The 25497-nt window shown below is 46.6% G+C and overlaps 14 protein-coding genes across 14 annotated transcripts; 7 read left to right on the top strand and 7 right to left on the bottom strand.

The window, feature by feature from the left end:
• Positions 1 to 2616: 2616 nt before the first annotated feature.
• On the bottom strand, positions 2617 to 3763 carry J056_000370 (Protein disulfide isomerase-like 2-2; the record flags this gene model as incomplete). The annotated part of the gene is made up of 3 exons (XM_009267768.1): positions 2617 to 3440; positions 3484 to 3612; positions 3661 to 3763. 3 exons carry the CDS (start codon positions 3761 to 3763, stop codon positions 2617 to 2619), a joined length of 1056 nt encoding a protein of 351 aa, XP_009266043.1.
• Positions 3764 to 4030: 267 nt separating this feature from the next.
• Positions 4031 to 5521, top strand: J056_000369 (Alpha,alpha-trehalose-phosphate synthase 1; the record flags this gene model as incomplete). The annotated part of the gene is made up of 1 exon (XM_009267767.1): positions 4031 to 5521. One exon carries the CDS (start codon positions 4031 to 4033, stop codon positions 5519 to 5521), a length of 1491 nt encoding a protein of 496 aa, XP_009266042.1.
• Positions 5522 to 5615: 94 nt separating this feature from the next.
• Positions 5616 to 6557, top strand: J056_000368 (CRAL-TRIO domain-containing protein C23B6.04c; the record flags this gene model as incomplete). The annotated part of the gene is made up of 1 exon (XM_009267766.1): positions 5616 to 6557. The coding sequence occupies one exon, from the start codon at positions 5616 to 5618 to the stop codon at positions 6555 to 6557; it is 942 nt and encodes a 313-aa protein (XP_009266041.1).
• Positions 6558 to 6656: 99 nt separating this feature from the next.
• On the bottom strand, positions 6657 to 7774 carry J056_000367 (Protein RAI1; the record flags this gene model as incomplete). The annotated part of the gene is made up of 3 exons (XM_009267765.1): positions 6657 to 6998; positions 7043 to 7155; positions 7207 to 7774. 3 exons carry the CDS (start codon positions 7772 to 7774, stop codon positions 6657 to 6659), a joined length of 1023 nt encoding a protein of 340 aa, XP_009266040.1.
• Positions 7775 to 8193: 419 nt separating this feature from the next.
• Positions 8194 to 10471, top strand: J056_000366 (GTPase-activating protein; the record flags this gene model as incomplete). Its single annotated transcript, XM_009267764.1, has 2 exons — positions 8194 to 9465; positions 9524 to 10471. The coding sequence occupies 2 exons, from the start codon at positions 8194 to 8196 to the stop codon at positions 10469 to 10471; spliced, it is 2220 nt and encodes a 739-aa protein (XP_009266039.1).
• Positions 10472 to 10694: 223 nt separating this feature from the next.
• Positions 10695 to 12606, bottom strand: J056_000365 (Vacuolar amino acid transporter 3; the record flags this gene model as incomplete). Its single annotated transcript, XM_009267763.1, has 3 exons — positions 10695 to 10855; positions 10912 to 12543; positions 12600 to 12606. 3 exons carry the CDS (start codon positions 12604 to 12606, stop codon positions 10695 to 10697), a joined length of 1800 nt encoding a protein of 599 aa, XP_009266038.1.
• A 45-nt stretch (positions 12607 to 12651) lies between these two features.
• On the top strand, positions 12652 to 14001 carry J056_000364 (DNA-directed RNA polymerase III subunit RPC4; the record flags this gene model as incomplete). Its single annotated transcript, XM_009267762.1, has 1 exon — positions 12652 to 14001. The coding sequence occupies one exon, from the start codon at positions 12652 to 12654 to the stop codon at positions 13999 to 14001; it is 1350 nt and encodes a 449-aa protein (XP_009266037.1).
• A 204-nt stretch (positions 14002 to 14205) lies between these two features.
• On the bottom strand, positions 14206 to 15829 carry J056_000363 (6-phosphogluconate dehydrogenase, decarboxylating; the record flags this gene model as incomplete). Its single annotated transcript, XM_009267761.1, has 4 exons — positions 14206 to 15533; positions 15579 to 15697; positions 15747 to 15758; positions 15807 to 15829. The coding sequence occupies 4 exons, from the start codon at positions 15827 to 15829 to the stop codon at positions 14206 to 14208; spliced, it is 1482 nt and encodes a 493-aa protein (XP_009266036.1).
• A 717-nt stretch (positions 15830 to 16546) lies between these two features.
• J056_000354 (Putative transcription initiation factor TFIID kDa subunit) lies at positions 16547 to 20066 on the top strand (the record flags this gene model as incomplete). Its single annotated transcript, XM_009267752.1, has 3 exons — positions 16547 to 16561; positions 16612 to 19212; positions 19260 to 20066. 3 exons carry the CDS (start codon positions 16547 to 16549, stop codon positions 20064 to 20066), a joined length of 3423 nt encoding a protein of 1140 aa, XP_009266027.1.
• Positions 20067 to 20234: 168 nt separating this feature from the next.
• J056_000343 (Protein MAM3) lies at positions 20235 to 22115 on the bottom strand (the record flags this gene model as incomplete). The annotated part of the gene is made up of 7 exons (XM_009267741.1): positions 20235 to 20703; positions 20763 to 20955; positions 21005 to 21334; positions 21388 to 21542; positions 21598 to 21641; positions 21689 to 21899; positions 21946 to 22115. The coding sequence occupies 7 exons, from the start codon at positions 22113 to 22115 to the stop codon at positions 20235 to 20237; spliced, it is 1572 nt and encodes a 523-aa protein (XP_009266016.1).
• Positions 22116 to 22208: 93 nt separating this feature from the next.
• On the bottom strand, positions 22209 to 22569 carry J056_000331 (Small nuclear ribonucleoprotein G; the record flags this gene model as incomplete). Its single annotated transcript, XM_009267729.1, has 3 exons — positions 22209 to 22292; positions 22341 to 22487; positions 22525 to 22569. 3 exons carry the CDS (start codon positions 22567 to 22569, stop codon positions 22209 to 22211), a joined length of 276 nt encoding a protein of 91 aa, XP_009266004.1.
• Positions 22570 to 22691: 122 nt separating this feature from the next.
• J056_000320 (Prohibitin-1) lies at positions 22692 to 23540 on the top strand (the record flags this gene model as incomplete). Its single annotated transcript, XM_009267718.1, has 1 exon — positions 22692 to 23540. One exon carries the CDS (start codon positions 22692 to 22694, stop codon positions 23538 to 23540), a length of 849 nt encoding a protein of 282 aa, XP_009265993.1.
• A 97-nt stretch (positions 23541 to 23637) lies between these two features.
• J056_000309 (uncharacterized protein) lies at positions 23638 to 24795 on the bottom strand (the record flags this gene model as incomplete). Its single annotated transcript, XM_009267707.1, has 2 exons — positions 23638 to 24322; positions 24374 to 24795. 2 exons carry the CDS (start codon positions 24793 to 24795, stop codon positions 23638 to 23640), a joined length of 1107 nt encoding a protein of 368 aa, XP_009265982.1.
• Positions 24796 to 24833: 38 nt separating this feature from the next.
• Positions 24834 to 25497, top strand: J056_000298 (Dynactin subunit 5; the record flags this gene model as incomplete). Its single annotated transcript, XM_009267696.1, has 3 exons — positions 24834 to 24875; positions 24929 to 25252; positions 25306 to 25497. 3 exons carry the CDS (start codon positions 24834 to 24836, stop codon positions 25495 to 25497), a joined length of 558 nt encoding a protein of 185 aa, XP_009265971.1.

Raw genomic sequence — 25497 nt, 5'->3', positions numbered from 1 at the left:
CCCTTGCCACCGTGGCCTGGACGACCTGGGTAACCTGGGTAGCCTGGGTAGCCATCGCGGCCATCGTCGCCATCTTCACCATCGTGGCCATGTCCACCGTGACCACCGTTACCACCGTGGCCTGGACGACCTGGGCGACCTGGGTAGCCATCACGGCCATCGTCGCCATCTTCACCATCGTGGCCATGTCCACCGTGACCACCGTTACCACCGTGGCCTGGACGACCTGGGCGACCTGGGTAGCCATCACGGCCATCGTCGCCATCTTCACCATCGTGGCCATGTCCACCGTGACCACCGTTACCACCGTGGCCTGGACGACCTGGGCGACCTGGGTAGCCATCACGGCCATCGTCGCCATCTTCACCATCGTGGCCATGTCCACCGTGACCACCGTTACCACCGTGGCCTGGACGACCTGGGCGACCTGGGTAGCCATCACGGCCATCGTCGCCATCTTCACCATCGTGGCCATGTCCACCGTGACCACCGTTACCACCGTGGCCTGGACGACCTGGGCGACCTGGGTAGCCATCACGGCCATCGTCGCCATCTTCACCATCGTGGCCATGTCCACCGTGACCACCGTTACCACCGTGGCCTGGACGACCTGGGCGACCTGGGTAGCCATCACGGCCATCGTCGCCATCTTCACCATCGTGGCCATGTCCACCGTGACCACCGTTACCACCGTGGCCTGGACGACCTGGGCGACCTGGGTAGCCATCACGGCCATCGTCGCCATCTTCACCATCGTGGCCATGTCCACCGTGACCACCGTTACCACCGTGGCCTGGACGACCTGGGCGACCTGGGTAGCCATCACGGCCATCGTCGCCATCTTCACCATCGTGGCCATGTCCACCGTGACCACCGTTACCACCGTGGCCTGGACGACCTGGGTAGCCTGGATAACCGTCGTGACTGTGACCGCCGTGTCCCGGACGACCTGGATGACCTGGGAAGCCATGGTGGCCATCGTCGCCGTCTTGACCGTCATCGCCATCTTGGCCATCGTCACCATCGTCACCATCGTCAGCGTGTTTACCGTGTTTGCCAGACTTGCCGTGTTTACCGTGCTTGCCTTTCTTGCCCTTCTTGCCCTTCTTACCACTCTTTCCGTGTTTGCCGTGCTTGTAGTGGCCGTGCGAGTGGCGGTGGTGGCAGCAGCAGCAGTGGTGGCAGCAGCGGCGGCTAGCTACGAGGTTATCGTCGTCGTCGTAGTTGTAGTCGTCGTCGCAGTCAAGCGAATCGTCACAATCGTCGCAGTCGCCGCTGTAGCTGTATTCATCGCAATCTTCGCAGTCGCCACAGACGTCCACATCCTCATAACCATCCTGGTAGTCTTCATATGCACCGTGGCATTGGTGTGGGTTGCGGTGACAGTCTGTCTGCGCCTTTCTGTCAGCAGTGAGAACGAGTGCGGAGAGTCTGCCCGCGCCATAGCATCTTGTGTCGAGTCCGAAAGTGTATGCATTCAGGTCGAGCCCGCGTCCGGCAGCGTGACCGTACGAAACACGTTGAGGAGTGCATCCGTCCTCTTCGCGACAACCGCTCATGTCGAAGTTCCAGTAGTTGTACCATGCAGGCCCGGCATCGTCGTCTGGTGTAGGATTACCGTGCAAGTCGATACTGCGCATTTCAACGAGACTCTTTGGGTTGTTTTGGGGAATGGAGAAGACGTCAATCTCGCCGCGACCTGTCTTTAAGAAAGGTGGGTTGGACGTTGAGAGAGGCTTTGTAGGGTCCTCCGATAACATACCCGCGTGCACCGCGTACATGTCGTAGTCAGGCAAGTGGATGTAGAGCGGGGTGTTGTAGAGGAACTCCTTGGTGTGCGGGGTGAGGTTACGTGCGATGTGGAAGTGAGGGGTGTTTGTCTTCATGTGCTTAGGAAGCTTCATCGCGCCAGTTGGGCGGAGACGCTTAGGGCATCCCATCGCGATCCATTCTTCACCACCTTTAACACTCTCCACTTGGTCGAGGAAAGCGCGCCATTCTACGACTAATTGGTCGTGATTGCCGCGCACGGCGAGTGCATCTAATTCAACTAATTTGTTTAAAACTCCTTGGGAATTTGAACCTTTGGCGATCACATCACCGAGCGCAATAAGCGTGTCTTTGTCCTGATCGTAGTCTAATTCGTAGAGGAGGTTCCTAAAAAAAAAAAAGTTAAAAAAAAGGTAAAACCAATAGAAACACGCCAACTCACTCAAATGGAGTAAGCATTCCGTGGATATCACCGACGAGAATAGTGCGGCCACCCTTCTCGTCGTAGTAAGTGGCATTTGGCTTGATGTGGCCAAGTTGAATGCCAGTGGGTGGAGCATTGCCGGACAGGAACCAGAAGAGTAGCCAGATCCAAAGACATGCGGCAACTACCACACCCAAGACGCTACAGTAGCATTTCTTGCTGCGTCGGATAGAGGTGCTGGTGCTGCTATGTTCATGGAGCAGCGGCTGCTGCTCAGAGTTCACGTAGACTGTGTCCTCTGCAGTCATCGTGGTTTGTGATGGAGTTGGAAGCGAGAAGACGAAATGCGGATGATCGGGATGAAAATAGGCACGATGAACGTCACTTTAAATTAATTGTAAAATTTGTTATGATCACGTTTTTCATAGTTCAGTGTGGAGAATGTGCAGGTAGCGAGAAAAGTGGTTGAGGATATTCATTTTTATTTGAATTTCATCCCTCTTGGTGTCTAGCATTTGCGAGCCGAGAAGCCTGCCGAGTCTGCCAATTTCGCGGGGAATGTAGTGTGCGTCGTGGGAGATGATTTTAGACATTATGCGGAGGTAAATTGTGTGCGGCGAGCTGTGCATCTCTTGACCAAGCTCCTGAGCAGTCGTCTCAGCAATCTCCAACCTCTTTTCACCGCTTGCCCGCATAAACACCTCCACTAAGCTGTCCAAGTCCTCCACCAGGCCAGCTTTGTCATTTAAATTACCGTCAATCTGTCTATTGGTGTTGCAGTGGGTGTTTACGTAGTCCACGAGAGCATCAAGGGTACGTGACTTGTCGTAATGGAGTACCTCACCAGACCCTTTGACTAACTTTAAAGTGGGAAGTGAGCCAATCTTAAAACTCCTCTGAATATCCGCATTTGAGCTCTCATCGACGTTTATCTTGGCCACTTGACAGCTGTCTTCACGGGAAAAAGAGATGCCGAGCGAGTCGAAAGCGGGGAGTATGCGTTTGCAATGAGAGCACCAGGGCGCATAGAAGAGTATGAGTGTGTTGAGGGAGGCGTCTGCGTAAACAAAAGAATGAAAATTATCATCGGTTAAGTCAATAACCGGGGAGCGCGATGATTGAGATGGGAGTGATGATTGTGGGTGTATGTGAGAGTGGTGTTTAATGAAGGAGATAAAACCATTCATATCTCTATCTCCTGTGTAGTCAACAGGAAGACCATTGTTTGGTGGAAAGTATTTAATGGCTGTGAGAGAGTTAGAAGATATAAAAGGCAAAAACAGACATACTAGGATATGAATTGATAGACCATCTCTTAACAAACTTTTTATATTCGTCTGAGTCAATTTTTGCTATGTGTATTTGGTTTGAATGGGCGAATGAATCTGCCAATTGATTGTACACCGGCTCTAGCTGCTCTTTTGAATTATAAGCGTGTGGCTCTAATCAGCGATACTTCCACCCACTGCAATGTCCACACCACGGCGTATAGAATTCCACCAGAACACCGCTATCTCTACCAACGATGTCGGTGAAATTCGATGGCGTGAGATCTAATACAGCAGCCATAGCAGCTACGCTGGCCGCTGAAATAGTTAAAATCAAATAAATTACTTTGATTTTCATCGTTGATCGTCAACAACCATCATCTAATGTCCACGTCTACCAATAGGCTTATCGTTGTTTCCAACAGGCTCCCTGTGACTGTATCTCGTAGATTTGACGGGGAGTGTGAGTGAACCACGTGTAGCACACACACGCTCACACGACAACTCAGATGAATTCAAGTTATCCAGCGGTGGCTTGGTTTCCGCATTGAGTGGCTGCAAGAAGCAGATGGATTTCACCTGGATTGGCTGGCTGGGCATCGAAATCCCCGAAGCTGACCACGACCACGTTACACAGCGACTGCGCGATGAATACTCGTGCCAGCCTGTCTTCCTCCCAGACAACATCGCTGACAAGTACTACAATGGATTCGCTAATGAAATGATTTGGCCACTCTTCCACTACCACCCAGGTGAAATGAACTTTGACGAGACCAACTGGTTTGCTTATCGCGCAGCCAATGCCATGTTTGCTCAGGTCGTCACTAGCCAGGTCCGCTCCGGTGACCTTGTCTGGGTCCAGGACTACCACCTTATGCTCCTGCCTATGATGCTTCGTGGTTTGATCGAGAAGAACAACGTTGGTCATGAAACGCATAAAGAACTCGATCGTTTGCATAGAGGTATTGATGGCGTCGTTGTAGACAACGTTCACCCGAAACACGGTGTCAAAATTGGCTGGTTCCTCCACACTCCCTTTCCCAGCTCGGAAATCTACAGAATTCTACCTGTCAGAAGGGAAATTCTCCTTGGTATTCTTCACTGCGATCTCGTCGGTTTCCATACATATGACTATGCAAGGCACTTTCTCAGCTCATGCACCCGCATCCTCGGTCTTAGTGCCCTACCCAACGGTGTTCAATTCGGTGCTCGTTTCGTCCACTGTGGCACTTTCCCTATTGGCATAGAGCCCAGTCAGTTTATCGAGATGCTTGAGACGCCTGGGGTGGTGCGACGTATCGAAGCACTTCGGAAGCGATTCGAGGGTGTGAAGATAATTTGCGGGGTAGATCGACTCGACTATATAAAAGGTGTACCACAGAAGCTGCACGCCTTGGAAGTATTCCTCCAGCAGCACCCCGAGTGGATTGGCAAGGTAGTGCTAGTGCAACTCGCGATTCCTTCACGGGGAGGAGTTGAGGAGTATCAGACGCTTCGTGCGCGTGTGAACGAGTTAGTAGGTCGTATAAACGGTCGGTTCGGTACAGTCGAGTTCATGCCCATTCACTTTATGCACAAGTCACTCACTTTCGATGAACTTTGCGCGCTGTACGCGATTAGCGATGCATGTCTCGTGAGCAGCACGCGCGACGGGATGAATCTGGTCAGCTATGAGTATATTTCCACGCAATGCGCTAATCATGGAGTTATGATACTTAGCGAATTCGCAGGCGCTGCACAGTCTTTCCATGGCGCACGTATCGTCAATCCTTGGAATATCGCTGAAATGGCTACCGCCATCCATGAAGCTGTCACCATGTCGGCGGAGGAACGCGCTGAGAAGCACGCTAAACTTTTCAAATACGTTAGTAAATATACTAGCTCCTTCTGGGGAACGAGCTTCGTTAGCGAGTTGAAACGCATCAAGCATTCACATGACTCGAAAGACGCCCATGGGCATGATGGAGTGTATAGGGAGATTATCGAGGCCAGGAAGAGGAGCATCGGGGGAATGTCTAATGATAATTACGCTTCTGGGGAATATTCCGGGAAAGCGTGAGTCATTTGATTTGCTTGATTTTTTTTCAATTTGATGGCATTGTAATGATATTTATGTTTATATATATGTACACGCACCTCTCACCGCGTCTGCCATGATCGATCTTCCAATACACCCACCAAGCAGCGCAAAACCGCCGCAAAAGCCAGCAGCGCTGACGGGTGAGCAAGAGGAAAAGTATGATTTGGTGCTAACAGCGATGCGCCAACTCAACACTCTCCCTATGAGCGAGAATGATAATACTCCTGCGGGAATAAGCGGGGTAGAAGAGCGATTCTTAACTAGAGAATGCATGTTGCGCTATCTGCGAGCGACGAGATGGAACACTGTGACGACGATCGAGCGATTACAAAAGACCCTAATCTGGCGTCGCACTATAGGACTCAACGAGGGAGGCAAATTGATGAGCGGCGACTATATAGCACCCGAGCAGCTCACGGGCAAGCAGCTCCTGTGCGGATTCGATAACTTGGCCCGCCCCCTCTGGTACATGAAGCCGGATAGACAGAACACAGAGGAGAGCACCCGGCAAACTGATCATGCTTTCTTTATGCTCGAATTGGCTAAAATATGCGCTCCGAGAGGCGTGGAAACCGTCAGTCTGCTTATCAATTACGCTAAGAAGGCTAAGGGTCCGTCGCTCGCCACGTCAAAAGGCGTACTTTATGCCCTAGCCGATCATTACCCAGAAACACTGGGAACTGCTTTCGTTATTAACCTTCCAGCCGTCGTCACGTGGATGTTTAAAATTATCTCGCCCCTCCTCGACCCCGTTACCAGAGAGAAACTGTCCTTCTCGAATGACGTCTCGCATGTGGTAGATAAATCTCAGCTAGAGGACAGTTTTGGCGGGAATGTCGATTTGAGTGTCTACGATCACGATAAATACTGGTCACAGCTTATGGATTTCGTCGATGAGCGTAAAAAGAAGATGTCGGATAAGTGGATTGAGCTTGGCGGTGGTATTGGCGTGTCTGAGTGGGATATCAAGTCATTTGATGGGGAGTGGGGGGTGAAAGAGGTGCAAGGTCAATGAGTGGGTGCTAATGCTCTAGAAAAAGGATAGAAACGGGAATGTAATAGTCGAACAAGACGATAACACGGATATATATGCGCATATTGGAAAACTAGCAAACTAGCGCACACATTCGCGCATACGTGCATGCAAATGAGCAGGCATGAAGCCATACCGCGGGAAAGGGTCGGGAGTGGGGTAAGAGATGTCATCGAGATGAGTGACTTGGATTGAGATTGTGCGATCAGCTGCGCTGTAAAACACTTTGTACATCTTGCTTTCATCCCCAATAGACGTGATGGTCTCGCGCACAAACTCAATCAGCATTTCGGCAAGACTAGTGCAGGTTTTGTGGTTCCATGCGTAGTTACTCCCGCGAACGAGATTAGGGAGTGATAGCGTATCGTACTCCTTCACATCGACTAGAATACCGCTTTTGTTTTTGAATCCGACAACTATTTTCTAAGTGGTTGTTAGTGAATATTTTCACCCTTACTCAAACTAACTGGGACACCTAATAGATAACTCTGAAAGTAAAACTTGAGCAGCTTCTGATCGAATCGGTCTTGTTGGGCGGGGGATTGGATTTGAATGGATGTCTTAAGTTCAATGTAGTCATCTTGATGGGGAGTGTAGAGGTGTTGTTGATGGAATTGATCGGTAGACGCACAATCAACTTCCCCTGCAGTTAGAATCTTGTGTTTACCAAAGCGTAGTTTATTGATAGTTGCCCATTGAGCCGAATTGTTTGTCGGAGTGTGAGGTGCACCAGTGGCTAGACCTTCGAAGGCGTAGCCATTGTACATGGCCCTTTTGTGCCATTCTGAGGATGGTTTAGCTGGTGGTGAATTGTCGCTGATAAATATGGAATTGTGGATGAGCATACAATTGAGACACCAGTTGTCATCGTAGTTGTACAAAGCCGTTGTTAGCTTAGTGAGGATGCCTCTGAAGGTGATAACGTTATAAGACCACCAATCTAATTTATAATGATCAATTGCCAGTAATAGGTTGTCTAGGTGTTCAATATTTTCATTGAAAACCATCCCTTCAACGCCAAAATTCAAGTCACTGCCAATACTCAATCTAGCATCATTATAATAAGATAATTGAGAATTATTATACAAAATATATCTATCTTTGTTGATTGAGAAGGTTGTGAGTTGAGTTGGGTAGGATACTTGGATTGGTGGTAGTTGCTGTGCGTGGTTTGGCAATTTAAATGAATTAACGAGCATCGAATTGGATCTGTGGATTTATTTAGTTGTTGTGTTGGGTGTTATAAAATTACTAGAACCCACCACTATTAGTTTATAAGCCTGGTTCTGTAAAAATTAGTCAAACAAACCAACTCACTCCTCTTTGTACGCTGCTTGTACATAATTCTATGTCCACACTCTCTACACCTAATGGGTTCCCTGGGTTTTATTTCATTTGGACTAGCGCAGTCTAAACAATATTAGAATAATTCCAAAATCCCCTATCAACCCACCTGCACATAAATATTTCATAATCATATTTTTGTCTTCCATTGGGTTATTGATTGTGTTCATTGTTCTCTTGCTATTGCTCTTGGTCGTCAACCACCAACAACATGTCAAATGATTTTAAAGTAAATAGAAATACTCAAAGGCAGTCATTTACCGCTCTTTATTCCATGGCCGCTGAGCAGGACGTCGACGCCGACGATGACCTCGCACGGGCTCAAAAGAAATTACGAGATTTAAAGTCTAAAATATCCAGCCAATCAAAGAAGAATTTCGTTCTAGAGAGGGATGTTAGGTATTTAGACGGTAGAATTGCCCTCCTTATCCAAAACAGAATGGCTGCAGATGAGAAGGAAGAGGTCGCTGCAACTTTAGAGGAAAACGACGACAACGCTGGTTGGCTTGATGATAAGAAAGTACAGCAATACGCTAACCTCTTCTTCCTCCTCCAATCTGAACCTCGTCATATCGCTGTGCTCTGTAGACTCGTCAGCCTCGCTGAAATCGACACACTCTTACAAACTGTCATGTTCACCCTCTACGGTAATCAATATGAGTCTCGTGAAGAGCACCTCCTCTTAACCATGTTCCAATCCGTTTTATCCGCTCAGTTTGAGACTGCTACCGAGTTCGGAAGCTTACTCAGGGCTAACACCCCTGTCTCAAGAATGATGACCACCTACACACGCAGAGGTCCTGGCCAATCCTACCTCAAGAGCGTCCTCGCTGATCGCATCAACTCCCTCATCGAACACAAGGACTTGAACCTCGAAACAAACCCCTTGAAAGTCTATGAACAAATGCTCAACTCCATTGAAGAGGAAAAGGGCATCTTACCTCCTGGTTTGTCTCGTGGCGTCTCCACCGAAGTCGCCTCCGATAACCCCGACGTACAAGCCATCATTAGACCTAGAATCACTATGCTCATCGAAATTGCAAACTCCTTCTTATACACTATCATCGACTCCATCGACAGCGTTCCTTATGGTATCCGTTGGATCTGCAAACAAATTCGTTCTCTCACTAGAAGAAAATACCCACAAGCTACCGATTACGCTATTTGCTCTCTGATTGGTGGTTTCTTCTTTCTGCGCTTTATTAACCCAGCTATTGTCACCCCACAGGCTTACATGCTCGTTGACGGCATCCCTGCTAAACACCCTCGTCGCACTCTCACCCTGATCGCAAAGATGCTTCAGAATCTCGCAAATAAACCTTCTTACGCTAAAGAGGCGTATATGATGCAGCTAAATCCTTTCGTTGAGAACAACAAGGCGAGGATTAATCAATTCCTCAATAATCTCTGCGAGGTTGGTGATTTCTACGATCAGCTCGAGATGGACCAATACATGGCTCTCAGTAAGAAAGAGTTGCAGATAAATATAACGTTGAATGAATTATACAATACCCATTCCCTGCTTGTCCAACATATGGATATACTTGTGAGTGGGGTGTTTGGATGGCGAATGCGCAATACTGACACCAAAATTAACACTCCAGGCACCACAAAGCAAACAACATCTTAGAATACTGCTAGACGAATTAGGGCCATCGCCTGGACCAGTGCCCCGCAAAGACAACCGCACGATCAATCTGCCCATGTTCTCGAGATGGGAGACGCCAATCCAAGATCTCACCACGGCTCTGATGGCCGAGAGCAACGTAACGCAGAACGACATTCTCTATATGGAGGCCAAATCCATTTTTGTCCAGCTGATCCGTTCGATGCCGGGTGCCGACAGACTACCAGTCGATTTGCCCGCGATAGCCGAGCGCGCTGCTACAACTAAAGACCCCGTCTTGGTGAAGAAAGGGATCAAAGTGAAAGAAATGTTGCGCGAACTCGAGGAGATCGGCATCATTGACCGCGCTGATGAATACAACCTCATGCAGGAAGAGGTACAGGCTGAGCTCGCACATCTCGGAAACATACGCGAAAAAGTTCTCATTGAGTCTAAATCCTTAGATAGCGTATACAAGACCATTTGCGACCATAATAATTATCTCCGCTCACAACTCGAAAGCTACAAAGCATACCTGGCGAATGTGCGCATTAACTCGTCGAAAGATGCTAAATCTTCAACGGGTGGTGTCGGCGTCGTTACCGTTGGTGGTAAGGAGAAGAAAACTGCCAAGTCTCAAATCCTCGGCCCGTACCGCTTCACTCACTACCAACTAGAGAAAGAGGATATTATCAAACAAAGCAATGTACCTGAAAATAGAAGATCAAACATCTACTTTAACTTTACATCACCAACCCCAGGCACTTTTATCATCGCTCTTCATTACAAAGGCAGGGAGAAGGCCATACTCGAAATGGATCTCAAAATCGATGATCTCCTTGAAAAGCAGAAAGATGGAATCAACCTGCTTGATTTGGAATATGTTCAGCTGGATGTAGATAGGGTGTTGTTGCTACTTCAAAAGTCATTCTCTAAGAGACGTTAATTTCTTTCATTGGACATTCCAAAATCTCTATTCACGCTCTTCGCACTGATTATCTACACTAGGCTAAGTACACAAACTAAACTCGATATCGACACTCGTTTTTATCACCACTCAACTCTCACTTGGTATTTCTATATCTCATTGTAACAATTTCCAGATACATGGTACAGACTACGTATGACTAAGTATGACAACAAGCTATGTATATCTCAAAACAACTGTCTCAGTCCATCATAGAGGCGATAGTGAGTGACGCGGTGAAGATGACGAGCTGGACGCCGCACACGAGGAGGAGAATGTCAGCGGCTTTAGCGAAAGTCGTCCGCGCACACGCCTTAAGATGGAGGAGGGGAGGGTAAATGAAGCAGAGGGGAACGCACGCAACTGTGAGGTATGAGGTGTGAGAAGGAGAAGCCAATCAATTCAAAGAACCAACTCACCTGAACCGATAAGCGAGACAAACTTATCTAAATCGCTCGCACCGCAAATACTAACGACAATACAAACGAACACCACAGCTAATCTGAAGAGATTCTTCTTCCACTTGACCTTATTACTGAATTTGCCGCTCTCGACAAATATACCAGCCTCCATGATACGCACTGCTGGGAAAAGCTGGAGAGGTATACTGAGGAGAATAGCGAGAGAGTAGAGAAATTGAACTGACTGCACGAAGCGGTTGTCTTGTGGCAGGTTCGATATTACTACTGTCTGGATCTTGCTCCCAAATGCAGCATAACTAAGGAACCCGCTACTCGCAAATAGCGCAGTAAGTACTATCATTACTCCCGATAACACATATGGGAATTTCCGTGGCTCACGCATCGATTCCACTACAGGTATGATCAACCCTATTCCCTCGAATGCGAATACGGCAGTACCCATAAAGAGAGGGTATGACTCAGAGTTGAACAGAACAACATCTTTGGCTATTCCGTTGCTCGCGATCACTGCTATCTCCTGACTAAAGAGATAGATAATTCCGAAAAGGATAAAGACGTCGGCGATGAGCGCTGTGAGTGAGAGTTTGGTAAGGTTGCGGTAGAGTGCGAGTGGTGTGAGAATGGGAATCTGGATAAGAATGAAGAGAAGAGTAGGCAGATTGAGGTTACTTTCGCTCACTGCTATTACGAATGCACGGAGATTTTCAGCAACGAAGACGGTATATGCAGACACGAAACCCATCTGGGATACGGTAATTGAAGCGAGAATGGCCAAGCGCATCTTATTGCCATAAAGGATACCGCCGATGTCACCAAACGAGCCAGGTACTTTGTAGCTGGTGTGTATGAGGAGGAGGTATGCCCACATGTTTACGAGTGCTAGGATGATTATGACAACGGTGGAGAAGTACAGACCACCATTGAGAAAGGCTCTACCTAGGAAGAGAATGCCAGTACCAATGAAAGATTTGAGAAGCATCAAAACAGCCTGTGTGATGCTTGCTGTGCCGCGCCGGGCAGCAGAAGTGGATCTTCTTCTAACAGGGATAGGTCTAGGAATTAGAGGATCACGTTCATCACGTGGTTTTCTAGGGAGTCTGGAGGATTCTTGAGGGTGTTGAGAGTGTTGAGACTCATCAGATTCATCTAATTCTTCCAATTCTTCCAATTCTTCACCTGCAAAGTGACCAAATAAAGCTAAGTAATCGACAAAAGAGGTATTTGCGAATTCAGGGTGTTCGACGCCCCTTTCACGTGCTCTATTTGCAATATATTGCCTTCTAAAACCACCTGGATGCCTGAGATAGCCTAGAGAGTGATCAACTTCATTCTCAGATTGAGACTCTAAAGCAGATTGAACATTTGAGAAAGACATGCTCCGTGGTCTAATAGAAGTAGAATTTCTATGTTGCCTTTCCCATGCGTATAGGTGATGAGTGATATCAGCACCAGGGACGTGTAGAGGAGCAGAGAAAGAGTCATGATCATTATCGAGATCGTTATCGTCGTCATCGTCATTGTCATTGATATTATTATCACTTGATCGCTGCCTTTGCTCCTTTGAAACGAGGTGTCTTCTGAGGATATCTGCTTTAACCTCGTCGTCGTTGGTTGAATTATTTCCAGGGCCTATAAGGATTATAAGGATTATGAATATTTTCAATTTCAATTAATTTAAAACTAACTTGACATGGTCGTAAGCAGATAACATACGTTGGGGCTATCAATTGAACCATCATGTCAAATGAAAATCCAAATGAAAACTCAAATTCAAATCCAAATCCAGCTAACATCGGCACTTTGCACACCTCAAATCCAAATCCATCCACCTCCACACGCACCAATGAATACTCCTCACAAACTAAAGCAGGCACCGCTAAAATGAAGTTTGCGCCTAAAATTCAACCACGAAAGAAGCCCACAGAAGTCAAGCCAGAACCCACTTCGGATCCTTCTAGCGGTAGAGGAAGGGGTAGAGGAAGAGGCGATTCTACACGAGGTAGAGGTCGTGGTAGAGGTGAAGTTCAAATGACTGCATCCGGTCCTTTCGCTATGGGTCCTTCAAAGAACGCTGGAATGGGTAGAGCTCGTTCTGCTCAAGCTTCAGGTATCACCGTTGGTGGTAATAGGCAGGCTATGCAGAAAGAATCTGCTCAACTCACCGGCGCTGGTAAACCTTCACGCTTAGCAGGTGATAGAGGTGCTACTGTTAAAGATGACCCCGAGCAATACTCTGAAAATGAGGATGAAGGTATGGAAATTATCGATATTCAACAAGTTGCATCTCTCGATCAAAATGCTCCTACTTCTATACCTAAAGAGCATTACAAGTTTGATAATAAAAAAGATAAGAAGAAAAAGCATCTGAACAAAGACATTAAACCGAAAGTTAAACCTGATCCAGATGGAAACGTTGATGAGATGAAACAAGATGAAGATGATGACGTTGAGCAGGCTGATGTTGAAGATATAGCCAAAGGTGGTCTCGATCTTAGTGCTTCAGAAGAAGAAGATGAGACTGAGGACGTTGCTTACGACTTTACAGCTGCTTTAGATGCTGATGAGGATAAAATGCTCTTCCTTCAATTCCCAAAGACTTTTCCAAAGTTTTCTGCACCACCCAAACAAGCAAACACCGACAAGCGGGTGTCATTTGCTGGGGCTGATCAAGAAAAAAATCAAGATGAAGACGATAAAGAAAAAGAAAAGGACACAAAGAAAGATCAAGACAAAAAACCTGACACCAAACCTGACCTTTCAAAACTCGACCAAATCAGCCAAGATGACGACGCTGAGGGTGAAATTGGGGAGTTGTTAGTGTACGAAGATGGTCAAGTTAGAATACATCTCGGAAATGGTCAGGTTTACGATTTAAACCGTGCCACACAGCCTTCATTCCTTCAAAATATAGTGTCTATCGATCATCACCATCGACAGATATCTGTTTTTGGTGAAGTCGGTTTGAGATACTCTGCAATCCCAGACATAGATCGACTGATTGATCAGATGTACCTTGAGGATCAAGAGGAGGCTGCGGTTAAAACAGATGCTGGCGTTGATGCTGGTGCTGCTAAGCAACCCGCCTAGGTGGTAATCTATACTTAGTTTGTTACGTCTAACGTCTTACGATATGCCTTTCCTTCACACCTACACTTACACTATAGATAGATAGATATTTATTCGAAATGCATTCACATTAATCCTTACAGCCGGCATTACTAATCACTATTCACATGTAGATTGCAAAGCATTGCATTAATTATAAAAGTAAAAATCTCTTTATATCATTGTTTAAGCAGCGTAAGCAGATGACGCAACACGTCCACCTCTACCGGTCCAGTTCAAGTGGTTTGGTTGACCCTTGATGAATTTGTCAGATTTGGCCGAGTCCTTAACTTGGAAAGTGTGAGCGCCGAAGAAATCACGTTGAGCTTGAATAAGGGAAGCGGATGGAAGGTCAGCAGATCTGTAAGAGTCGAGGAAAGAGAGGGATGATGAGAGTGCTGGTGTTGGGATACCCCAGAGAGTAGCTTGTGCAACCACACGTCTCCATCCAGCTTGAGCGTTTTCGAGTGCCTTTACGAAGAAATCATCGAATAAGAGTGACTCGAGTTGTGGGTTACGCTCGTATGCCTTGGAGATGTCACCAAGGAAAACTGACTTGATGATACATCCACCACGCCACATCTTTGCGATACCTGCGTTGTTGAGCTTCCAGCCGTATTCCTTAGCAGCTTCACGGAAGAGAAGGAAACCTTGAGCGTATGAGATAATCTTGGCACCATAGAGAGCTTGTTGGAGGTCATTGACGAAAGCAGCTTTGTCACCTGAGAATTGCTCCTTTGCAGGTCCCTTGAGTTTTTGAGCAGCAGTTTGACGCTCATCCTTCAATGAAGAGACGCAACGAGCAAAGACAGCTTCAGCGATGAGGGTAACAGGTGTACCGAGGTCGAGTGCATTGACACCGGTCCACTTACCAGTACCCTTTTGACCAGCGGCATCGAGGATGGAATCAACGGTAGCTTCACCGTCAGTCTTGTGTTCAAGAATTTGAGCAGTGATGTCAGTCAAGAAGGAGTCAAGAACACCAGAGTTCCATTGCTTGAAAGCATCAGCAACTTGATCGTGAGAGAAACCAACACCACGAAGGAGGATATCATAAGCTTCACCGAGGACTTGCATATCACCGTATTCGATACCGTTGTGAACCATTTTAACGTAGTGACCAGCACCTTCATCACCAACCCAATCGCAACAAGGTTCATTACCATTTACTTGAGCAGAAGTCTTTTGAAGGATTTCTTTGATGTGTGGCCAGGCGTCTGGGTTACCACCTGGCATGATGGAAGGACCCCAACGAGCGCCTTCTTCACCACCTGAGACACCAGAGCCAACGAAGAGAAGGCCTTCCTTTTGGAGTTCTTGAGTGCGACGAATAGAGTCAGGGTAGTGAGAGTTACCAGCGTCAATGACGATATCGCCCTTTTCAAGGAAAGGTTTGAGTTGATCGATGAAAGAATCAACAGCAGGACCAGCCTTGACGAGAAGAATAATCTTACGTGGTCTCTTGAGTTGCTTGCAGAATTCCTCAATAGAGTGAGCACCAACGATTGCTTTACCTGTGATTCCGTTAGTCTGGCTTCTCGTGTCTGTGTTTGACACACCGTGTGCCTCGTTGGCTAAGAAATCGTCAACCTTGGAAGTTGTACGATTGTAAGCAGCGACTTGATAGCCCTTATCAGCCATGTTGAGGATTAGGTTTTGGCCCATAACGGCTAAGCCGCTGTGAGTGGGTGAGTAAGTGATCAGCACAGCACATGCACTCAACATACATCAGACCGATACTGGGATTTATGTTAGACGGGATTATTGAATAAACCATTTAAACTCACTCAGCGACAGATTCTTGTGACATATCGTACTTGTTGGTGGTGTTGAAGAGAGTTGGACGAACTCCGAATCACTTGTAACATCATTTATATTTAAATTTTAATCAAAATACAATCTACAAGAATCTGTATTAAACCGGATCATTCCGATTCATTTTAAGCCAATTTTAAACCAAATCGATGCACTAAAATCTGATATTGCGTCATCAATTGGTTGAGACTGTGATTTGTATCTAATGGGTTTTTAGTGGGTATTGAATTCAATATATACCCAATTCACATCACTTTTACGCCACTGCGGTATCTACGGACACTGCGATTCCACGGTTAATCGACCCGAGCGTGCATTTGAATGCAGTTTAATTAAACTTACGTGCAAATTAACTTTATTTCAATAATTATACTGTTAATTCCTTTTTCGCTAAAATTCCACGTCGTTCGAATGGCTTTGTTTGGGTTTGCTGGGTTTGTTGGATGTGTTAGGCATGTGTGGCTGCTATGCTATCATTGATAAGCTACTCGTAACACTATATCTACTATCCAATTTCCAGCACAAATAGCTTGATATCGTTGAGATGAATATTGAGAATTTGATCAATTTAAATGAAATACTTTATTCAATTTAATTCGAATAGTATCACTGTTGCTACTGCTGCTGCTACAGATTCAGCTGTACCTCCATCTCTCTCCATCTCCTCGTTCCACTCAACGTCCATCATCCTTGAATCGATTAATTCAAGGAAATGGGGAATAATCAAGTTAGTGGCTGTGAATACCTACCTGCACTCCACCCACTCACAAATCCTAGGATGAATCCTCTGCCATCTCTTCCCTCGGTGGTCTAGCACTCAACGATCTCATCGGAAGTGAGCTTGAAGGTTACGACCCCAGCTACCTCAAAGCTTTTGGCTTAGGTGGCTCTTCTAAAATTTCAAAGGATCAAATTGAAAATGATGATCTATTCGGTGATGACGCTGAAGACGCAGACGATGCAGGTAACGATGAACAAATTGATGCAAACGTCGGTGATGACTTGGAGGATGATATGGATGAGGATCTTCCTGATGAAGTCATTCATCCCAGCCAACTAAAAGCTAGAGGCGAAGACGACGACTACGACGACGACTTCGACGCCATTGATGAACAGCCATATCATCCAGATGAGGACGTCGACGCTGATGACGACGCCGATGATGACGTTGATGACGGTGTTGATCGCGATATCGACGTCGATGTCGATCCCGATGCACAACAACCTACGACCCAACAAGATGCCAAAATGATCGACGTCAAAGAAATCTTCCCTGCATTCGACGCTGAAAAGGTACTCAACTTTACTCACCTATTCTCCAATCGTGGGCAAAAGAGACGCAAAATGAACTCAAATCGTAAATCTATCCAGCCACCTAGCATACACGTACATTTCCAACAAGCTCCGTCTACTAAAGATCTCTTCAACCGCGCTTTACCACCAACAGCACCAAAACCAACGCATCTCGACCACCTTGTCAGTAGAGTTTGGAGTCCTAATACCCACCGCGACTCTGAGAGCAAGCATAAAGAGACACCTGATCATGTCAACGATACAAAGGAGCTCAGCTTGGTCGATCTTGCTGACTGGGAGGATAATATTAAGTGGAGTGCGGGACCTCCAGTTCCCCCACATATCAAAAATGGTATTCCGATGATTGCGACTCTACCACCAAACGGATCACTGATGAACCAAGACTGGACACAATCTATCATATTCAATGAGAAGATGAAACCACAAGACTCTTTCGTAAAGCTCACACTCGACATGAATGATCCTTCTCTCATGTTTGAAGAGTTAGATGAAGATACAGAGCAACAAAATGCAAATGCAATAACATCTACATCAGCTGATCCATTCAACCTCTCCAATGACCATCTTTACGAGCAGTCAGTTACAGCACCTAAGCACAGAATCAGACAGACTTTCTCTCAGATAGACGTCCAGCATGCATACCCAGCCCTCAAGCTGCAACTGCCATTCTACAAGACACGTTTAAGCAAGAATGAAGCACGCAGTTTCCATCGTCCTACTCTCATGTTCCCAATCAACGTCGAGCAGCGTTTCTCCAAGGTGCGTAGCAACAAAAAGAAGAAGGACAAAGAGAAGCGACGCGCAGCCAAGGTAGATGGTGGAGCTGAGTTGTTGCACACGACGAAAGACCTCACGCTCAAAGATGGTAGTAACTACGCATTATGGGAGTATTCCGAGGAGTATCCATCAATCATGTCCAACTTTGGTATGGGCAGTGTGCTCGTCAACTACTACCGCAAAAAAGACCAGCACGACGACCATGTGCCTAAGTCTGACTTTGGTGAGCCGTTCGTGCTCGACGTTGCGGATGAGTCTCCATTCATGAAGCTTGGTTTTGTAGACTCGGGTCAGACAATTCCTACGCTGTACAATAACCTAATCAGAGCTCCCCTTTTCAGGCACCAGCCAAACCACACCGATTTCCTCGTGATCAGGTCCACATCCAAGAACGAGACGTGCTACTTTATACGCGAAATCAAGAACGTCTTTCTCGTTGGGCAGACGTACCCCGTTACTGCAGTGCCTGGGCCGCACTCGCGTATGATCACCAACACCACCAAGTATAGACTGCAGGCTATTGCATACAAGCTGTTAAAGCGCACAAAGGGCGAGAGACTGATTCTCGACCGATTGTGGAAATACTTTCAGGACCAAAACGAGATGCAGATGCGTCAGCGTCTGAAAGAATTCATGGAATACAACCGTAAGGGTGAGCACGCTGGTTTCTGGCGTCTCAAGCCAACGGCCAAGATACCGGAGAATGAAGAGATCTTGAAACTCGTAAGTCCAGAGTACGTGGCTTTGTGTGAGGCTATGCAAGTCGGTCAACGTCGCTTGCTCGATGCTGGTTATGGTAATGTCGAGGATGAGAATCAGGACACGACGGCAGGTGATGAGACCAAGTTATCAATCGAGCAGCAACTCGCACCGTGGATTACTACCAAGAACTTCGTCAATGCCACCCAGTCGAAAGCTATGCTTAAGCTATATGGAGAGGGTGATCCGAGTGGGAGGGGTGAGGCATTCTCATTTATCAGAGTGTCTATGAAGGATATTTTTTTGAGAGCGGGTGAAGATCCCGAGAAGGTCAGAGCCGATATTGAGAACAGGCCGAAACACGCACATAGATATACTGTCGCTGAGCAGCAGAAAGTTTACAAGGAGGAGATAGCCAGAATTTGGAAAGCTCAATTCAAGGCGCTTTCTAACCCAGTTGCACCAAAGCTCGACAGGAGGGATGAGGAGGCATTCGCCAGTCACCAGCGTGCGCAGAAGGAAGCAGACGAAGAGAAAGAGAAGGCCAAGTCGCAGCATGGCTCTAAAGTGCTCAAAGTAAGAAGATTGGTGGGTAACTCACATCGCACGCCGTGTACTATTAACAAATGTTCTAGATCAACGGCAGCTGGCAGACAGAAATAGTTGAGGACTCGGCAGTAATAAGTGCATACGTACGTAAGAGACAAATCATCGAAGATCAATCACTCGACGTCGATAAGATTGAGCCAACGGGAGATGAAGAGTTAGACAAGCGTCGCGCCAAGATGATTGAGGAAAAGATCAATCTGATGCGTCGCAACCAAGAGCGTAGACTGCAGCGCAAGAACCAGCAGCTTACGTCAGCCGGTGGAGAGCCACTGCAGATGAAGACAACGACTAAATCAGACACGACGCGTAAATGTGGAAACTGTGGACAAATAGGACACATGAAAACAAACAGAAAATGTCCACTGTGGGCTCAATTCCACGGTCCTAATGCTCAGCCATCACCTAGTGCAGCTGCACAGTTACCAACACCTACAGTAGCTGCAACACCAGGATTCGCGAGTGGTCTGCCATCTACACTTGATGCTAATAATGTTGGTGGGTTGGGTACTCCCCAAGCTCAAGGGCAAGGACAAGCGCAAATGCAATCGCAGGCAGGAACGCCTGGCACTTCACAGCCTGGTACTCCAACCAATGCTGCGTCTGCGTCTGCATCTAAAGTAAAGATCAACGTTGGTAACAAATCATCACCTCAAGCTTCAGCAGTACCGCAACTACCACCGCAATTCTTACAGCCTCAGCAAATTATACAGGCTCAACAAGCTCAACAGGCCCAGCAAGCTCAGCAATTTGCTCAACAACTTGCTTCGCAGCAGCACGATCAGCACCAATTTGCTCAATTCCCGTTCCACATGCCTGATCAAGACGAGCAGTAGCCACCATCTTGATTGCGTTCACCATATTAATAATTTTATTTATAATCTGTATATGAATATGCATCATTATTTACAATAAAATGGTTGAATGTTAAAGTAATTTCTAGTAAGCGCGTGTATACGTGTTTGCGAGTATATCAAAGGTAAATCATAAAGTTAGAATGCATATCAAGCAACGGATCCATAGTTGTTATTGTCTCTTTCAGAGTGTGTAGGTGAACCGACAACCGAAGTTGTGAATTTCGCTCTATTGCTACTGTTAGTTGGATGTCTAGCAGCTGGACTTTTAATGAGTGCTGTATTCTCGTCAGTGAGGTTCTCCACTAGATCCTCGTTTGACATATTGGCCACAGTGCTGTTAGTATTAGTGTTGGTGTTAGTGTTGGTGCTACTAATAGGGTGACTGCTGTCCATCACAGTCGCAGATGGACGTGCATACTCCATTGTGCTGGTGGATGGAGTAGACGTGCCATGCTTCTTCCTGAAATTGGCGACTGGTGATTCTGCTCTAGAATTTGTACTCTTCGTACTCGATTCTGGTAAACTGCCTCTCCTGACTGCTTTCTGACGTTCATAGATACCCTTGATGTATTGGTGGGTGCGCACGACACGTCTTTTCGATCTATTATCCATAATCCTAAGAGTGGGCAAATTATCCAAGTCAGTTGAAACGCTTTATCCAGACACATAACTAACCTATCAGACTCGTCGATAATCTCTTCCCCAAGAATCTCCTCCAGGACATCCTCGAGAGTCGCAACACCAAGCACACCTCTGCCTTGAAGATCACCTGGGTGTTCAGTAATCACGAGAAGGTGGGCACGACCAGTCTGGAAGTAGTCTAAGGCCTGGAAGCAGCTGATGTTTGGTAGAGCTTCTGGCAAGACGGCTAAAGGGGAGAGATTAGCAGGTAGCTTGAGTGCTTTTAACAAACTCACACAGCGCAAAGTCACTGACAAGCCACTTATCTTCAGGATCATATTTGATGAGCTTCTTAACTAGGAGCATACCAATGAAGCGTGTAGGATTGTTAGGGGTGTGAATCGGGATTCTCGAATAACCGTGATGCAAGATTTTGTCAATCACAACACCATCGACAACTTGATCACTTGATAATTTGTAGACATCTTCAATGGGGGTCATGATGTCCATGACTTTCTTCTCATTAAGTGACAAGCAAGCCTCCATGATATTGATCTCGTCGTCTTGTAAAGGCTCAACGCCATATCTGTGTAGATTCAAGAAAGACTTGAGTTCAGCCTTTTTGTCTGGAGGATGGGTGAGACATATGCAAAAGGGCAAGAAAAACAGAGAAACTGACAAGTAGTGTCGTGCTGAGAGCCTAAAATGAAATCAAGGAGTTTTGAGAGGGGGTATGTGATTGGAGAGGTGAGGTAACAGAGGATCAAGACGAGAGGGGAGAAGAAGGAGCCGATGGCTAAGCCGTGTCTGGCGCAGATAGACTGAGGTATTATTCTGTGGGAGTGGGAGAGTCAGAGTGGTTAAAACGGGGGAATAGCAGAAAACGCACTCTCCAAACATGAAGATAGAAGCTGTGGAAATGAAAATGGCAGACTGAGGGAGAATGAGAAATGAGCGATACGAACAAGTGTAAAACCCACATAACCACCGCCAAGGATGCTATCAAGGAAGATTGGAAGTGCTTCGTTTACGACCGAGTTGGAGAGGAGGAGAACGGAGAGAATCCAATGTCTACCGAGAGACAAAAGGTTAATTAAACGCTTTGCGTGATCCCTTTCAGTTTGAGATTCGCCCGAAGTTTCAAGGACTTTCAAGTTCAAGTCATCGAGGGAGAGGATACCGAGAGTGAGACTGGAGTGGTGTGAGAGTGGAAATGGCTTATCGAAACCTAACTGACCCAGCAAATAAGCCACCAGACAGAACCAAGGAAATTGAGATAATGAGTTGTACATAGAAGAGAGTTGTGCCTGGGGGATGTTCCTTGTGGAGAATAGTAATAGGACTGGCTATTGGACTTGCGATAGACAAAGAAACTTGCAGCAAGTAGAGTGAAATTGGTCTTCTCATTTGAGCTCTTTGACCTATTGGGAGTTTGAACGTAAGGGAAGGTAAAAAGGATGAAATGTACAAAATACTTTAAAATTTAAATTAATTAATATATTAATACTGCCTTTGTCCCCATGTCCGTTGCTTTGGGATTGCTTCGAGTGATTCCATGGAAGTTACTGAGTTTCCGCGGATAACCTGGGGATTTTGGTGAATAGTGATTAATAGATATGTTGTACCCCCTACAGTCTGACCAATCTTGCTCTTTTCACCCGCAACAGATTCATCGTGTGCATCATCCAACACTAGATTCAAGAACAAGTCAAATCCTCTTAATTGCCCGGTAACCTTTCTATTTGCTTGTAGATTTACAAGAACACGCTTATCCATGTACTGTTGAGTGTTAGCTAGTAATTTACAAGCAAATCACTTGGACAACCTTCTTCAACTCTGGGTTTGATATTTTTGCGGACATGACTGTGAACTAATAGTGTTAATTTGATGTAAAGACTAGAAATATTTACTAGTAAACCTTTTATACGTGGTAGTTGGCGGTTAACCAGTAACAAGTAACGATCAACAACTCCCAACACCAAAATGGCCTTACCAAACGCACTATCTAAATTACTTGTACCCGCTGCTATTGGCGTCTCATTCTTACAATCCTCTATCTACGACGTCCCCGGTGGCTTCAAGGCTGTCCTATTCGATCGTTTCTCTGGTGTTAAGGATACTTCGACTAGTGAAGGTACTCACTTGCTCATCCCCTGGCTACAAAGAGCAATCCTCTATGACTGCCGTATAAAGCCTCGCAACATCGCCACTACAACTGGTTCCAAAGATTTACAAATGGTTTCTCTCACTTTAAGAGTCCTTAGTAGACCTGATATTGAAAGACTGCCTACAATTTATAAGGGTTTGGGTTTAGACTATGAAGAAAGAGTCCTGCCTTCGATCGGTAACGAAGTACTTAAGGCTATCGTTGCTCAGTTTGATGCCGCTGAATTAATCACCCAAAGAGAGGTTGTCTCTAGTCGTATACGCGATGATCTTCTCAAAAGAGCCGATGAGTTTAACATCAAATTGGAGGACGTCTCAATCACTCATATGACTTTCGGTAAAGAGTTCACAAAGGCTGTCGAACAGAAGCAAATTGCTCAGCAAGAAGCTGAAAGGGCTAGATTTGTTGTTGAGAAATCTGATCAGGAGAGAAAAGCTAACATTATCAGGAGTGAAGGTGAAGCTGAAGCTGCGTCGACTGTTTCCAAAGCTATGGATAAGTATGGTGAGGCTATACTCACTCTTAGAAGAATTGAAGCTTCAAAGGATATCGCTACTAGATTGTCCAACGGCACAAATCAAAATGTTACTTTCCTTCCTTCTGGAAATGGTGGTGGTAATGGTATACTACTTAATGTTCCAGCTGGGGAGAATAGCCGTGTTTAATGGGGCTTAGGGGGTTTTCAATTATTTTGCATCATCACTCTGACAATGAATATAAATACAAGTACATAATGTGACTGCAATTGCGACTGTACTACAACTACGACACCTTCTGTCGCTTACTGTCCTCCCGATCAATATCCTCCTGCTGTCTATATCTACTATCACCAACGTCATCGCGCTTCTTCTTAGTAGTATTCTGCACACTAGTATCCTCGTCTTTAAGCGTCTTATACTTTGTCTGCTTGATCTTACCGAAATCTCTCACTTGCATCACTTGCGGGAGTTTACCAAGGTCGATTTGATTCTCCGTAGGTCCAGAAAGATCTCTCTTCAAGACATCCATATCCTGATGGAAAGCACCTTTATGCCAGAATTTCTGCATATAAGTACCGCCCTGTCTGGTTTTGTATTTCTCGTCGCGCTTCTGTTCAGCGAGGGCAGTGTCTTGCTTGATGCGTTCGTGTTCTGGCATAGCGCGTCTACGCTCTATTTCCTCCATCTCTTCATCGCGAATTTTCTTAGCCACCTCATGTCGCTCTATACGCTTCAATTCACGCAGCCTCCAAGCGTCGAATTCAGCCTGTGGGTCAAGACCATCTGTGTCGTCTACATCAGGGATGAGCTGTGTAGCGTCCTTCTCTGCCATCTCCCTGCGTATACTGTCAGCCACCATATCAATCGACGCCTGTTTCCGCTCTTCATCTGCTTCTTCTCTCTTTCTTTGCGCTTCTTCTGAATCTTGGGTCTGTTTCTGCTGCTGTAGGGTGGTCTCGCGAGCGCGTCTAGTTAGTGGCTACTTAGATGGTCCTGTGTGTGTAGATGGATGCACCCACTTTGGTATGAATGTTGGTTTAAGACGGGGTGCTGGGGCTTCTTCTGAGCTTTCTTCTGAGCTTTCTTCTGAGCTTTCTTGGCTGCTTTCTTGGCTAATTTCTTGGTTATCGCCCGTTTCAGACTCTTGCTTGACTTGAGTTCTGCCGATATCCAAATCCTTGATATTTGTGCTGATAGCCATGTTACGAGTATCAGGCTTGATATCAGGCTTTATATCCTGATCGATAGTATCAAGAGCAGTGATATTCTCATTCCCATTCTCGTTCTCATAGTCGTCGCCGTCTTCCTCTTCCTCATCCTCACTCTCACTCCCACTGCCATCGCTCCCCTCCGCCTGCACCGGTCTCTGTCCAGGTCTGTATCGCTGTGCGGGCTTAGCCACTTTCAGCGATGGTTTCCGTTTTTCCGCGAGTGTGGCCATGGCGGTGTGTTATCAACCCACCTTGCCCGCCAACATCCATGACGACGCGATTCAAAAATGATTCTTTATGGATAGAGACTGTGGGTGCAGCTTCCCGTGTTGTTATTCTCCTTGCTCATCTCCCAGCACACAGGACACAGGCAACAGAATCTCCCGCAAGGCGACCATCTGCGCACCCGTCAACATAGTCCTCTCGGGCAACGTAATTATAAAGGCCGACGTCATCATCCGCGGCGATCTTAAACGCGCCGGTCCTTCCCCCTCTATAGCCATGAATATTGGTAAATACACCATCCTCGATGAGGCTTGCGTTGTGCGGCCGGCGTACAAGACATACAAAGGCACTTTCAGCTACTACCCGATGAAAATTGGTGATTATACTTCAATCGGTGCACACTCCGTGTTGGAAGCCGCGGCCGTAGGTTCCTATGTCGACATTGGACGCGGGTGTGTGGTGGTGGGTGGAGTGGCACTTATCTAATACACCTATCCTAACATCCTTCTCCCCAGGGTCGTTTCGTCGTTATCAAGGACTGCGCCAGACTCACTCCAGGCTCCGTTGTCCCTCCTAACACCGTCATCCCCCCGTACGCCCTCTTCAGCGGGTGTCCCGCCACTCAAATAGACACACTCCCTGAAAGTACCCTCGACAACGTCCAGCAAGCTACTACGTCGGCGTACAACGACTTTAAGATGACATGA

Source organism: Wallemia ichthyophaga, assembly GCF_000400465.1.
Source record: "Wallemia ichthyophaga EXF-994 unplaced genomic scaffold scaffold1, whole genome shotgun sequence".
NCBI lineage: Eukaryota > Fungi > Basidiomycota > Wallemiomycetes > Wallemiales > Wallemiaceae > Wallemia > Wallemia ichthyophaga.
Note: the sequence above shows the minus strand (reverse complement) of the source record. Positions and strands in the feature narration are given on the sequence as shown.